The 14,075-nt window shown below is 37.2% G+C and overlaps 2 protein-coding genes across 2 annotated transcripts; both read right to left on the minus strand.

Annotated features, from left to right (window-relative positions):
• Positions 1-834: 834 nt before the first annotated feature.
• Positions 835-2,849, minus strand: LOC128213751 (uncharacterized). The gene is made up of 3 exons (XM_052919796.1): positions 2,800-2,849; positions 2,125-2,224; positions 835-1,490 (listed from the first exon to the last, which is right to left on the minus strand). Exons 1-3 carry the CDS (start codon positions 2,847-2,849, stop codon positions 948-950), a joined length of 693 nt encoding a protein of 230 aa, XP_052775756.1. The 3' UTR covers positions 835-947.
• Positions 2,850-9,699: 6,850 nt separating this feature from the next.
• LOC128213760 (uncharacterized) lies at positions 9,700-13,754 on the minus strand. The gene is made up of 3 exons (XM_052919809.1): positions 13,653-13,754; positions 9,977-12,229; positions 9,700-9,816 (listed from the first exon to the last, which is right to left on the minus strand). The coding sequence occupies exons 1-3, from the start codon at positions 13,653-13,655 to the stop codon at positions 9,700-9,702; spliced, it is 2,373 nt and encodes a 790-aa protein (XP_052775769.1). The 5' UTR covers positions 13,656-13,754.
• Between the last annotated feature and the right edge of the window lie 321 nt (positions 13,755-14,075).

Below are 14,075 nucleotides of genomic sequence, written 5' to 3' on the forward strand. Positions count from 1 at the left end.
AGAATCCGAATTACACGGCGTCTGATATCGATCCAAACTGTTTACATACTTATTTTACATTATTGTGGCCGCGGTTAGCATGAAAGGAGTTGAACTCTTTCGTGATATAGGATAAGGACCACGAGACTTTCGCTTTAGACATACTGTTGTTTTAACCTTAACCCTTTACTCCATATGTACTATTTCTATTCATTTGCAAACAGGGTATACCCAGATCACGCCGCTCCTACAGAGGCTGCCTAATCAGGTTATATCCTGTTTGCAAATATGCAATATCCTAGAAATAATTCATCACAATTGGCTATAACAAGTACGTACCATTATAGAGATATATTAAATTATATAGTCATGGTGGGCGGAGTCTTTCTTGAATATTCAAGGAGTAAAGACTGACCCAATTCATTCACAGACTGAACAAATGCGATTCCCGGCGCACTCGCAGTGATCTGCATGCGTTTTTATGGAGGCAACTATGATTGAACTCTTTATTATATGAATATTCAAGCAAGTCTCCACCTACCATGAGTATATAATTGAATATATCTTTATAGTAGCACATAAACTAATGAATATTATTGTCATAGCCGAATCTGAAGATTTAATTTCTATGATATTCCATATTTGCAAACAAGATGTATCCTGACCAGAAAGCAGGCGTAGACATGAGTATAATGCATATATGGAGTAAAGGGTTAATGTAACTACAGTGCACCTACCATATAAGAAGCCGCATAAGCAGTTTCTGAGACACGTTACAGCTTTATTTATGCCTTAAAACAACTATATAAGCAAGTCAAATGGTAGAACTTTCAAAGACCTTTTCTTGTTTAGAACAATTTTCTGATTTTTAATCGCCATTTTTCGAAACTGATATGCAGTACCCTTAAAGTAGTTTTATCAATAACGTACGCCCATGCAATATTCATTAGTACAATGGGTATTTATGTTTAATCAATTCTCGAAATTAAATTGTTCAACTCAGTATACAGTCGTAGTGCTGACTCAGCGTCCAATGGCATCTGTAGATCTGGCTTCAAAAGATGTGCTAATTCTTTGAATTCCTCACAGTGTCTTTTTGGACGCGAATACATGTCTTTGCAAACATTTACGTCATTCAAGTTCGCTGCATTACCGAAGTCGTGAGTTTCAAACAGACCTGGTATAAAGAACAGTGTGTCAGGTTTTCCACCAATAACCGAAGAATTGGTTTGTTCCCTTATCTCATGAACGTTCCATTGCTGTGCAATCCGGTCTAACTCGGTTTGTATGAGATCCATAAAGCAAAATTTTAAGTTCTCACATTGTATTGCGTCCAGCTCATTAAACGTCCCTGTATCGCGTAAGTCTTTGAAAAAGTTAATCCACCAATGTATTCCATTTTGTCGTAATGTACCCCACCACCTCTCAATGCGCTGGTTCGATGTGCTTTTTCCAACTACAACGCTTCGAGCCCCAGCAAACGGATCAGTAGCATCGTGCCGGAAGTATTGCTGCAAAAGTAAAGCAATGCAGTTTTCCGTGCCACCATCAGAACGTAGTATTCGAGGGACTTTTTTATGCTCATTCAATGCATCTAAAAAGTATCTTGCAATTAAGCGTGGGTCATTATTTGAGTCCGAAACCTCTAACCATATTATTTTCCTACTAAACCCATCCACCGCACCATGAATACAAAATCCATATGGCTTTAATTTGTCGTAACCGTCTATATGCCATACAAAATTGGGTCCTTTGGCAAAGTATACTCGCCGGCGGAGACGATGTGCTTTTCGCAGCTCTACACCAACTGGATCCAGCGCTCTCATTATTTCCATGACGTCGTCCCTTTTGACGTACATGTTGTAATCCAGCATTAACCGACGCCACATTGTACGGTAACCTATGCATTGTCCACTTGTTTGTATTTCTCTGTTTATAACATCAGACACAATCTCCAAAGGTGTATATATTATATTACGTCGTTTCAAATTTAAGCGTTTAAGTATCCTCTTTACTGTCCTCAATGACGTTATAATGCCATGTCGTGTCAGTAAAAATGCAACAATTTCATAGATCTTAAAGCCTTTCTGAAAGTACTCTACTGTGAGCAGAGTTTTGTCTGTTATAGATGTTGGTGGTAGGTACCTTGGCACAGTAGCTTGGGCAATACCGAGCAGTATTATGAAACAGACACAGAACACTATCCAAGTTGTCATCTTCATATTTTTCAGTCGAGTAGTTGTGTCTGAAAAACATGTTTATATATATGATATTATTCTCTACATTGTACAACATAGGTAACACTATTGAGTCCAAAGTACTCCATATGTCTTCAAAAAGGAAGTACTCATTAATGGTATATTTCTTACCTAGCTAAACATTTTTAAAACTGGCTCTGTGCTTGCTTGGTAAAGTAACCTACCTATACATGTTTAATGCTGGTTCTGTGTTTGCCCGGTAAAAATGCAGTCTATTTCTTACCTAGCTATACATGTTTAATACTGGCTCTGTGAACGTCTTAAAAGTGATATAACTTGTCAGATCAGAGTTTGTGTTGAGAAAGATAGAACATGTATAACCCATAAAAACATGAAAACATTAACAACATAGTCAACAGATTACTGAACTCATTCTCATACACACACACACACACACGCACACACACACACACACACACACACACACACACACACACAAAATCCTCCGTCACAACCCACAATTAAATATATGCGATATTAAGTATTTGAGCAAGAATAATTAAAATCATTTTAATTCACAGTGTATGTGCCAGAGAAAACGTTTAAAATAGGGGTTACATACCTGAAATCAACGTAGTTCCCTTCAGCTTCTGGAGCACGTGTATAATGCATAACCTAAGTCAAAAGTCAAAAGTCATAAGTCGAAAGTCGAAAGTCAAAAGTAAAAAGTCAAAAGTCAAAAGTACCCGTAAGTCGAAACTCAAAAGTGGCCCTCCAAGGCTTCCATAGTTTTGGCTTTGACAATGCAGTGCTTGTGTCTGAAATCTTAGCCATCTTATCATGTCTGTCATTGGTGTCTGTGTATTGCGGCCAAGAGCAAACAAGAGATCCCAACAAGAGATGCATCGAGAAAAGTGGTGTTTTTTCTAAAGAAACTTTTTGGCGAAAGAAAGTTATGGAAGCCTTGGAGGGCCACTTTTGAGTTTCGACTTACGGGTACTTTTGACTTTTGACTTTTGACTTTCGACTTTCGACTTATGACTTTTGACTTTTGACTTAGGCTATGCATTATACACGTGCTCCAGAAGCTGAAGGGAACTACGTTGATTTCAGGTATGTAACCCCTATTTTAAACGTTTTCTCTGGCACACACACTGTGAATTAAAATGATTTTAATTATTCTTGCTCAAATACTTAATATCGCATATATTTAATTGTGGGTTGTGACGGAGGATTTTGTGTGTGTGTGTGTGTGTGTGTGTGTGTGTGTGTGTGTGTGTGTGTGTGTGAATGAGTTCAGTAATCTGTTGACTATGTTGTTAATGTTTTCATGTTTTTAGTGGTTATACATGTTCTATCTTTCTCAACACAAACTCTGATCTGACAAGTTATATCACTTTTAAGACGTTCACAGAGCCAGTATTAAACATGTATAGCTAGGTAAGAAATAGACTGCATTTTTACCGGGCAAACACAGAACCAGCATTAAACATGTATAGGTAGGTAACTTTACCAAGCAAGCACAGAGCCAGTTTTAAAAATGTTTAGCTAGGTAAGAAATATACCATTAATGAGTACTTCCTTTTTGAAGACATATGGAGTACTTTGGACTCAATAGTGTTACCTATGTTGTACAATGTAGAGAATAATATCATATATATAAACATGTTTTTCAGACACAACTACTCGACTGAAAAATATGAAGATGACAACTTAGATAGTGTTCTGTGTCTGTTTCATAATACTGATCGGTATTGCCCAAGCTACTGTGCCAAGGTACCTACCACCAATATCTATAACAGACAAAACTCTGCTCACAGTAGAGTACTTTCAGAAAGGCTTTAAGATTTATGAAATTGTTGCATTTTTACTGACACGACATGGCATTATAACGTCATTGAGGACAGTAAAGAGGATACTTAAACGCTTAAATTTGAAACGACGTAATATAATATATACACCTTTGGAGATTGTGTCTGATGTTATAAACAGAGAAATACAAACAAGTGGACAATGCATAGGTTACCGTACAATGTGGCGTCGGTTAATGCTGGATTACAACATGTACGTCAAAAGGGACGACGTCATGGAAATAATGAGAGCGCTGGATCCAGTTGGTGTAGAGCTGCGAAAAGCACATCGTCTCCGCCGGCGAGTATACTTTGCCAAAGGACCCAATTTTGTATGGCATATAGACGGTTACGACAAATTAAAGCCATATGGATTTTGTATTCATGGTGCGGTGGATGGGTTTAGTAGGAAAATAATATGGTTAGAGGTTTCGGACTCAAATAATGACCCACGCTTAATTGCAAGATACTTTTAAGATGCATTGAATGAGCATAAAAAAGTCCCTCGAATACTACGTTCTGATGGTGGCACGGAAAACTGCATTGCTTTACTTTTGCAGCAATACTTCCGGCACGATGCTACTGATCCGTTTGCTGGGGCTCGAAGCGTTGTAGTTGGAAAAAGCACATCGAACCAGCGCATTGAGAGGTGGTGGGGTACATTACGACAAAATGGAATACATTGGTGGATTAACTTTTTCAAAGACTTACGCGATACAGGGACGTTTAATGAGCTGGACGCAATACAATGTGAGAACTTAAAATTTTGCTTTATGGATCTCATACAAACCGAGTTAGACCGGATTGCACAGCAATGGAACGTTCATGAGATAAGGGAACAAACCAATTCTTCGGTTATTGGTGGAAAACCTGACACACTGTTCTTTATACCAGGTCTGTTTGAAACTCACGACTTCGGTAATGCAGCGAACTTGAATGACGTAAATGTTTGCAAAGACATGTATTCGCGTCCAAAAAGACACTGTGAGGAATTCAAAGAATTAGCACATCTTTTGAAGCCAGATCTACAGATGCCATTGGACGCTGAGTCAGCACTACGACTGTATACTGAGTTGAACAATTTAATTTCTAGAATTGATTAAACATAAATACCCATTGTACTAATGAATATTGCATGGGCGTACGTTATTGATAAAACTACTTTAAGGGTACTGCATATCAGTTTCGAAAAATGGCGATTAAAAATCAGAAAATTGTTCTAAACAAGAAAAGGTCTTTGAAAGTTCTACCATTTGACTTGCTTATATAGTTGTTTTAAGGCATAAATAAAGCTGTAACGTGTCTCAGAAACTGCTTATGCGGCTTCTTATATGGTAGGTGCACTGTAGTTACATTAACCCTTTACTCCATATATGCATTATACTCCTGTCTACGCCTGCTTTCTGGTCAGGATACATCTTGTTTGCAAATATGGAATATCATAGAAATTAAATCTTCAGATTCGGCTATGACAATAATATTCATTAGTTTATGTGCTACTATAAAGATATATTCAATTATATACTCATGGTAGGTGGAGACTTGCTTGAATATTCATATAATAAAGAGTTCAATCATAGTTGCCTCCATAAAAACGCATGCAGATCACTGCGAGTGCGCCGGGAATCGCATTTGTTCAGTCTGTGAATGAATTGGGTCAGTCTTTACTCCTTGAATATTCAAGAAAGACTCCGCCCACCATGACTATATAATTTAATATATCTCTATAATGGTACGTACTTGTTATAGCCAATTGTGATGAATTATTTCTAGGATATTGCATATTTGCAAACAGGATATAACCTGATTAGGCAGCCTCTGTAGGAGCGGCGTGATCTGGGTATACCCTGTTTGCAAATGAATAGAAATAGTACATATGGAGTAAAGGGTTAAGGTTAAAACAACAGTATGTCTAAAGCGAAAGTCTCGTGGTCCTTATCCTATATCACGAAAGAGTTCAACTCCTTTCATGCTAACCGCGGCCACAATAATGTAAAATAAGTATGTTAACAGTTTGGATAGATATCAGACGCCGTGTAATTCGGATTCTGATCAGGATTCAAGCTGCTTGATACTCGGCCAACAGTTCTTTTAAATTGGAAGCGAACTGGACGACGTTGAAGTAGACGAGATTACCAGATGACAAATAAGGGTCAAAGCAATTGTATGTATAGCAAAAGTCTCGTTTGAATTTGATTGGCTGTTTATGTCGTGGGAACGAGATAAAAAAACACTTTCGTTTTCCCCCGAGTTAAAAAAGAAAATCGGGATCGTTTTCCCGAGGTTATTTTTAATTCGAGAAAAGAAAGTTCGTTTTCCAGAGTTATGTTTTTGGTATATCCCCCGCACAGTCCCCACCCACTCATTCTCCCATTCATTCCGTATGCAAGTTGCATACGGAATGAATGGGAGAATGAGTGGGTGGGGACTGTGCGGGGGATATTCCGGTATATTGCCGGTATATCGTCAACCCCCACTCGGGATGTCATAAAGTCCATTTCGTTTTCCCGAGGTTAATCTTTTAAAATATATTGCACATGTCACCTCAGTGCCACCGTAAAATCTAGATCACTAGGTCATTTAAAAAAATTAAAAAATGCTTATGAACACTCTAGCGGTTGTAAATATGACCCGATCTTCAACACACAGCATTTAAATCACACTCTTAAACTTCCAATACTACATTTACTTGGTACTTTATACACAAGTGAGTTTATGAGTTGTGAGTTATGAGTTGTGACTTGTGAGTTACAACTTAAGATTTTATTCTTAAATGAACTAGAAATATCACTAAATTTGATTAATACCCCCACAGCATCCTTAAGTAGATAAGGGCAAGGTTTAACAATAAACATAACAAATATAGAAAGGACAATAACTCCGTAATTAAGCAAATTAGAGTTATGGTTCTCAAGTACTGCACTTCCTCTCATCAAGGTCTATCTTCAGACGAAATTTCATCAAACTAGCAGCTTAAGTATAAGAGTTATGCTCCGGACAAAATCAAAATACCAAAAACAACAAAGGGGAATAACTCCTTTAAAAGAGCAAGCATAGTGATGGTTCTTGTGCACTGCACTACCCCCTCATCAAGGTCTATATACATATGAAGTTTTATCAACATAGCTACAGTAGTATTAAAGTTATGCTCCGGACAAACTTTTGTAGACCGACCGCCAGACCGACCGACCGACCGAAAGGGTGACTCCTATATACCCCCCCCCCCAAATTTCTATTGTGGGGGTATAAAAACTTTATTATGCCCCCTTCTGAAAAATGTGGGGTATATTGCTTTGCACATGTCGGTCGGTCTGTCGGTCGGTCTGACCCCTATTTTTATTGGGTCAATAAGTCAAAGGTCAAGGTCATCAAGGTCATTTAATACTGTAATTCTGACCAAATGGTTTCCGATCAATAACTCGTCCATTCTTTCATCTCCAGTCATCATATTTGCTAGGGAGGTTTGTGGTAATGAGTAGAATACCCTTATTATATTTTGTAACAACTTTGTAAATAAACAAATTTGGTCAAGTTCAAACATTTCAAGAGAAAATTGGTTGTTTACAAAGTCGTTTTGTGCGATTCTAGGTTATATCAGTTTCTTTTACAAAATCTAACTCTCGTTGACTCTAGATAGTGTATCTGTCTTATATTATCTAGTGAGTTTTTTATTGATACCACTGGGGTGAGGTAGATGTCCTGCAACTGCCGGAAGCTATTGTTTTAGCTTGTCCGGTAGTAATTAGTCGTAATTGGAGGCTAACATTATGCAGATACCTTCCATTCAACATTGTCAGGTTGCAGAAACACTGTTTTGGATATTTACTATCGATATCGTAGAACTAGGCTGACAAATTAGAATAGACAGTTTAGGCCAGGGAATATAATTTTCGAATTATGACATAGCCCTTAAACCTACAGTCCTCATATTTGGTAGGGAGGTTCGGGATGATGAGTAGATGACTCCTATTTCTTTTGAGGTCAGTACGTCAAAGGTCAATGTCATCAAGGTCATTCATTACTGTAATTCTGACCAAATGATTTCCGATCAATAACTCATCCATCCTTACAGTCCTAATATTTGCTAGGGAGGTACTTGATGATGAGTAGATGGCCTCTATTTCTTTTGAGGTCAGTAGGTCAAAGGTGAAGGTCATTCAGTACTGTGATTTGATGGCAAGGCTTTTCATGTTTTATAGGTATATATTGCTTGTGACATGATATATGCAAACATACCAACTTTTTTGACCTGTGACCTTGACATTTGACCTACTTTTTATAAGTTTAATCTTGGCCATCTTTGACATACATTAGAAAAGAAATATCTGCTTTTAGGGGGGCATTTGTGTTTCACAAACTCTTGTTTAACTAATGTAACTCAATTGTTTCAAATTGCTACCATGAATTGTTTCAAATTGCTACAATGAATTTCACAAATTAATGGCATTTTGTACAAATGAACCCTTTCCACAACAGGCTTTATTTTAGATCATTTCATCATTGTCTCTACTTTTACAATTTTTAAAGTTAAGTTAAAACTTAAGTAATGATTTGAATTCAAGCATAGGCTCCATATAGTCAAATGCTTCATTTTCGAAAATCTGATATTTCAGAGGCGTCCAAAGGCGCTGGTGTTGAGGAAAGGATCAAATATACAAAACAATATACATGTAAGCCAAAGAGTTTGAGTATTGCTAATGCAGACTTTGACAACATCTACAATAATGCCGATGACTTTGACTGCAGAACAACTTTTAAAAGCTCTCATGGAATAGTCTCAATAGTGTTCAAATGATTTCCAAAAGTAGGTATTTATACAGGTTGTCTCTAAGGTATGTATGGATATAACTCGTAATAACTTTTATGAACTTTTAATGGTCCTTTTTATTTATCTGCAACAAACTAATGAACAAGTCTACTGTTGTATTTTGTATACATGTATTTTAACGATTTCTATGTATACATGTATTTTAACGATTTTAACGGTAACATTTCAAACACTGTATACCTGAATCAAAGGGCTCCTATAAGAGCCAACTGGTCTTGTTTTACACTGTGTGCAAATGTAACAAGTGCACTTTAAATCAGATCTATAATGTTAAAAGATATAACTTTGTGTAAACGGATTGTGTGAAACCTCATTTTAACAAATACCTGCCGTCATGAGAAAATGGACCCTTTTGTCTTTCTACTGAATAACATAAAGGTCACTTGTCTCAAACGTTAATTATCTTTAACACAAAACACAAAGATCTATATAAATCCTTACCAGTATTATGCGATATATGAGGTGTGTTAGGGAAAATAACCTCCAATTTAATAGCCAAATGAGGCTACATGTACATTACTAATTGCACAGGGCATTCTAAACAATCGTCAATCTGATAAAGAGGGCCATGATGGTCCTGAGCTGCTCATCACATTTCTTTAAAGTTCATGTTTTAGCGCAACTACAAAGTCTAATGCTGTCGGTCTGTCCTCAATCTGGTATGATAAGCCCTTCTGAATAACAGCCTTCAGCTGCACTGAAAGGGTATGCTCCCTGTCTAAATTACTTAACCCATGTGGCATATCCTTTCTTTGCATTGCCCGGATTATATCCTGGACAGAGTCGTCATTTTCATCATCCTCACTGGTCAAGTCCCATATGGTTTTGGCAGTAAAGAGCTCAACTAATGAACAACAGAGGCTCCAAACATCTGCTTGTGTTCTGCCTCTCCTAGCTTGCAGAAGAATCTCTGGAGCTTGATAAGCTGGAGTTCCTGGCTGTGTCTCTCTGCGATCTGCAACTGTTTTGGTCATGGTATTCATTACCTTCACCTTAGACAATCCCATGTCACAAAGTTATGCCGTTTCCAAATTTCTCGTCAGCAAAATGTTTTCAGGCTTAATGTCTCTGTGAATAACTATTGGATTATGATTATGTAAATATGCTACACCCTGACATACTTGCAATGCCACTGCATGTTTTTGAGGCACAGTAAATTCGTACTCATTGTCAGCAAAAAGCACATCATCCAAATTTGGACCTGCAATGAACTCTGTGAGAAGATAGAGACAGTCAGTATTGATTGAGTAACCCATCAGTAGAACAATGTTTGGATGCCTAAGATGACTGTTTGTGACAACTTCTTGCAACACTGACTGTTTCACAACTTTCATGCGTTTTATCTTAACTTTCTTCACTGCAATATCTGTTCCCAAATATTCACCTTTGTAAACCTCACCAAAACCACCCTCCCCTATTTTTTCCAATAATTTGAAGTCTCCAAACCTTACATTTAAGTTGTCAGTATTAGCATCCAACTGTGTAAACCCTTTTTTAACTGGTGGTTGCTCTGCAACTAAATTATCAGAAGAACCCATACTCTTTCTTGAGTTTTTTCCAGTAAGCTTAGCTTTAATATCATTTTCATTTTCATCCTTGTCCAGTCTGGTTTCCACAGAATCCACAAATCCTGTTGAAATATCTAAGAATTCAGTTGTAACATCACCCAAAAAACTTGTTTCTGTAACTGTTGAAATAGCATTTGAACATGTACACTCATTTTCGATCAAAATACTTGTTTCGGTAACTGTTGGTGCTTTGTTTACTGCTGCACCATATTTTTCACAGAAATAACCTGTTGAAACGGTGTTTGCATCTGAACCATCTTTTTCAAAGATTACACTTGTTGCAGGAATTGTCTGAACAGTCTTTGAACATTTGCCATCTTTTTCACAGATTACATCTACTTTAGGAATTGTCGAAATAGTATTTGTTCCTGTACCATTGTTTACACACATTGCACTTGTTTCAGGAATTGTTTCAGGAATTGTTGGAATAGCAGTTGCCCCTGTGCCATCTTTTTCATGGATTACACTTGTTTCAGGAAATGTAAGAACAGCGTTTGCACCTGTGGCATCTCTTTCATGGATTACACTTGTTTCAAGAAATGTTGAAACAGCGTTTGCACCTATGCCGTCTTTTTCACAGAATACACTTGTTTCACAAGCTGCTGATACAGCATTTGCACATGTGCCATCTTTGTCACAGATAAAAGTTGTTGTTGTTAAACTGTGTGTACCTTTACCATCATTTTCACCCAAATCACTTGTTTCAATAAACGTTTGTGTAACCATGTCTAGGCTAGAATCTGTAGCTGCTGTATTAGAAACGCAATCTTTCAAATCAGCAGTTATGCCAAAGTGTGTGGTGTTCAGATTTTCAGTAACCTCGCTGTCGATTCGCATATCCATGTCATATCTATCTGTAGTTGCGGGCAAAGCTATTTCAACACTCTCTTCAAAGGTGTACAACGTTTCGCCTACTTGGCATTTTACATTATAGACACCAGTGTCATTTGTATGTATCAACATGAGATTAATCCCTGCTGCATATATGCTTTGATCCTTATACCATGTGTAATTAACGTTTTCAGAACAGTTTGTTACTACGCCTAAAACAACTTTGCCTTCATTCATTCCACATATCTCATTAGGTCCATGAAATATATATGCACTGTCTTGTCCAGCGACGTCTTGTGGAAAACTGAGGCCAGACGAAGTTCGCTCCATGTAAACCTTATCATTTACAGCCAGATACGTTACATTATAACCATCTTCAAGAGGGTCGTAATCGTCTATGTCATCAGGAATACCTGATAATTCCCTGCATTGTTTTGTGCTATGACATGTGATAATTGAGGTGTCTCCTGAATATTCTGATGTTTCATTCTTAGTATACTGTACATGCAGTCCTTGTATTGTCTTCCTGTTGGCAAGATAACTCGTTTCACTTGTTTCTTCCAGTGGCTTTATTTTATCATAGGTAATGCTTTTCGTCGAAAGATAAACATGGAATTGAGACGAGTACCTTCCTGTTGACTTCAAAAATTCTTGAAATGTACACGGTTGTTCATCTATATTGCAGAAGCGTTCAATTTTCTCACCGCTGTAATTAGTTAAATTCACTTCCATATCATTTAAATTTCCAAAAGAATTTCTTCCATTCGGAAAAAATAAACGTTTGCCGACTTCAATTATTGATTCCACTGACTGAGGCTCCGTTATATTATATTCCATCTTCCGAATGCCCCCACCTCGTCTTGATGTAATTTGTCTAAAGTCACCTTGACAGTAATGGCGCCATCCGATATGTAGCTTGTACATAGTATGACGGCCGCTAGGTTTCTGTTTTCTCTTTTCCTGTCCTGCAGCATCCTAAATGAAATAAGTAGAACATGTAGTCCTAAACGAAAAAGTAGTAGTAGTAGTAGTAGTAGTAGTAGTAGAAGTAGTAGAAGCAGTAGCAGTTGTAGTATGAGTAGTAGTAGTAGTTGTTGTTGTGTTGTTGTTGTAGTAGTAGTAGTAGTAGTAGTAGTATTAGAAGTAATAGCGCTAGTAGGGCTAGTAACGGTAGACGGTGGAAGTAGTAGTAGTAGTAGTAATGGAAGTAGTAGTAGTAGTAGTAGTAGTAGTAGCAGCAACAGCAGCAGTAGCAACAGTAGTAGTAGTACATGTAGTAGTAGTTAGCAGCAGCAATAGTAGTAGTAGTAGTAGTAGTATAATTGTAGTAGTAGTAGTAGTAGTAGTAGTAGTAGTAGTAGTAGTAGTGGTATTAGTAGTACTAGAAGTGAAGTTGTAGTAGTACTAGTAGTAGAAGTAGTAGTAGTAGCAGAAGCAGTATTATTAGAAGTAGTAGAAGTAGTTGTAGTAGTAGTAGTATCAGCTGTAGTAGTAGTAGTAGTAGTAGTAGTAGTAGAAGTAGTAGGAGGAGTAAAGGTTATAGTAGTAGTAGAAGTAGAAGCCGCCGCAGTAGTAGTAGTAGTAGAAGCAGTAGTAGTACAAATAGTAGTAGTTGTAGTATTAGCGGTAGTAGTAGTACTAGTAGTAATAGAAGAAGTATTAGAAGTAGAAGCCGCAGCAGTAGTAGTAGAAGTAGTTGAAGCAGTAGTAGTAAAAGTAGTATAAGCAGTAGTAGTATTGGTAGTAGTAGTTCTAGTAGTAGTAGAAGTAGTAGATGTAGTAGCAGTAGCAGAGCGATAGCAGCATCAATAACAGTAGTAGTAGTATTAGCAGTTGTAGTGAAAAATCCTAAGAAATGGCATATTATATATGTGTTATAATAACTTCTATTATAGATCAATTGTATGCAAAGTTCTACAAAACAGAAATTAACAAGATTGCAGTCTGAAGGACAACTATATTCCCCACCGCCATGTATAAAGTTATATGAAATTCCATCCAGTAGTTTTCAAGTTATGCTCCGGACAAGAAAAAGTAACAAAGGAAAATAACTCAGTAATTAAGCAAATAAGTTATGGTTCTTGTACACTTCACTTCCTCTCATGAGCTCTACCATTGTATGAAGTTATATCAAATTCCATCCAGTGGTTTTCAAGTTATGAAATATGTTATATATATTTGCACCGCTTACAATCTTCTGTTTAGATAAGGAGATAGTGCATGTTTCTACCTGACTTTGCTAACGAACGACATTCATTAAAAGTTGCAGTGTTAACAATTGCTCCGCTTTTTCATCAAAAAATGGAGCTAATAAAGTGGTTTCCAATAAAGAATACCTTGTTATTGTAAGTCGTTCCCCTGCCAGTACCAAGACAAATCTATTTTTAGACATATTTACCATTTTTTTCCTTTTCTTTTGGCTCACTGACTTTTTTAGTAGCAGGCACCAGAGCTTTCTTCTTCAGCTTTTTACTACGAGTACGAATATTTTCAATTACTGCTTTAATCCGCTCTCCTCTTTCCTGCAAAGTATGAAGTGTATTAGCTGTACATCTGACATTCAACAAGAATCTGAATTCTGAAAGAAACGACCAGTTACACGTATATATAAATTATTATTTTATTACACAACACGCTCCTTTCGGTTTCTTCGGAAATATAAAAAAAAGAGTAAACTATTCGAACTATTAAAGGCATATGCTACAGACCAGCCACGGTTTTCCTAAAACAACATAGGTAAACGTTGTGCACCGCATCATAATGCTTTAACCTGACGAGGAAGGTAATAACGAGAACGGTTAGTCCGAGGTTTATTTGTCGT

Source organism: Mya arenaria, chromosome 2 (assembly GCF_026914265.1).
Source record: "Mya arenaria isolate MELC-2E11 chromosome 2, ASM2691426v1".
In the NCBI taxonomy this organism is placed as follows: domain Eukaryota; kingdom Metazoa; phylum Mollusca; class Bivalvia; order Myida; family Myidae; genus Mya; species Mya arenaria.

Excerpts from the sequence above, each read along its gene's own strand:
- LOC128213751 (XM_052919796.1), bottom strand. The coding sequence starts at position 2,849 with ATGCATTATACACGTGCTCCAGAAGCTGAAGGGAACTACGTTGATTTC. Across the intron at positions 2,225-2,799 it reads GGGAACTACGTTGATTTCAG|ACACAACTACTCGACTGAAA; the intron begins GTATGTAACCCC and ends CATGTTTTTCAG. Across the intron at positions 1,491-2,124 it reads GCCCAAGCTACTGTGCCAAG|CAATACTTCCGGCACGATGC; the intron begins GTACCTACCACC and ends TTACTTTTGCAG.
- LOC128213760 (XM_052919809.1), bottom strand. Across the intron at positions 9,817-9,976 it reads AACATGCAGTGGCATTGCAA|TTGCAGATCGCAGAGAGACA; the intron begins GTATGTCAGGGT and ends TGACCAAAACAG.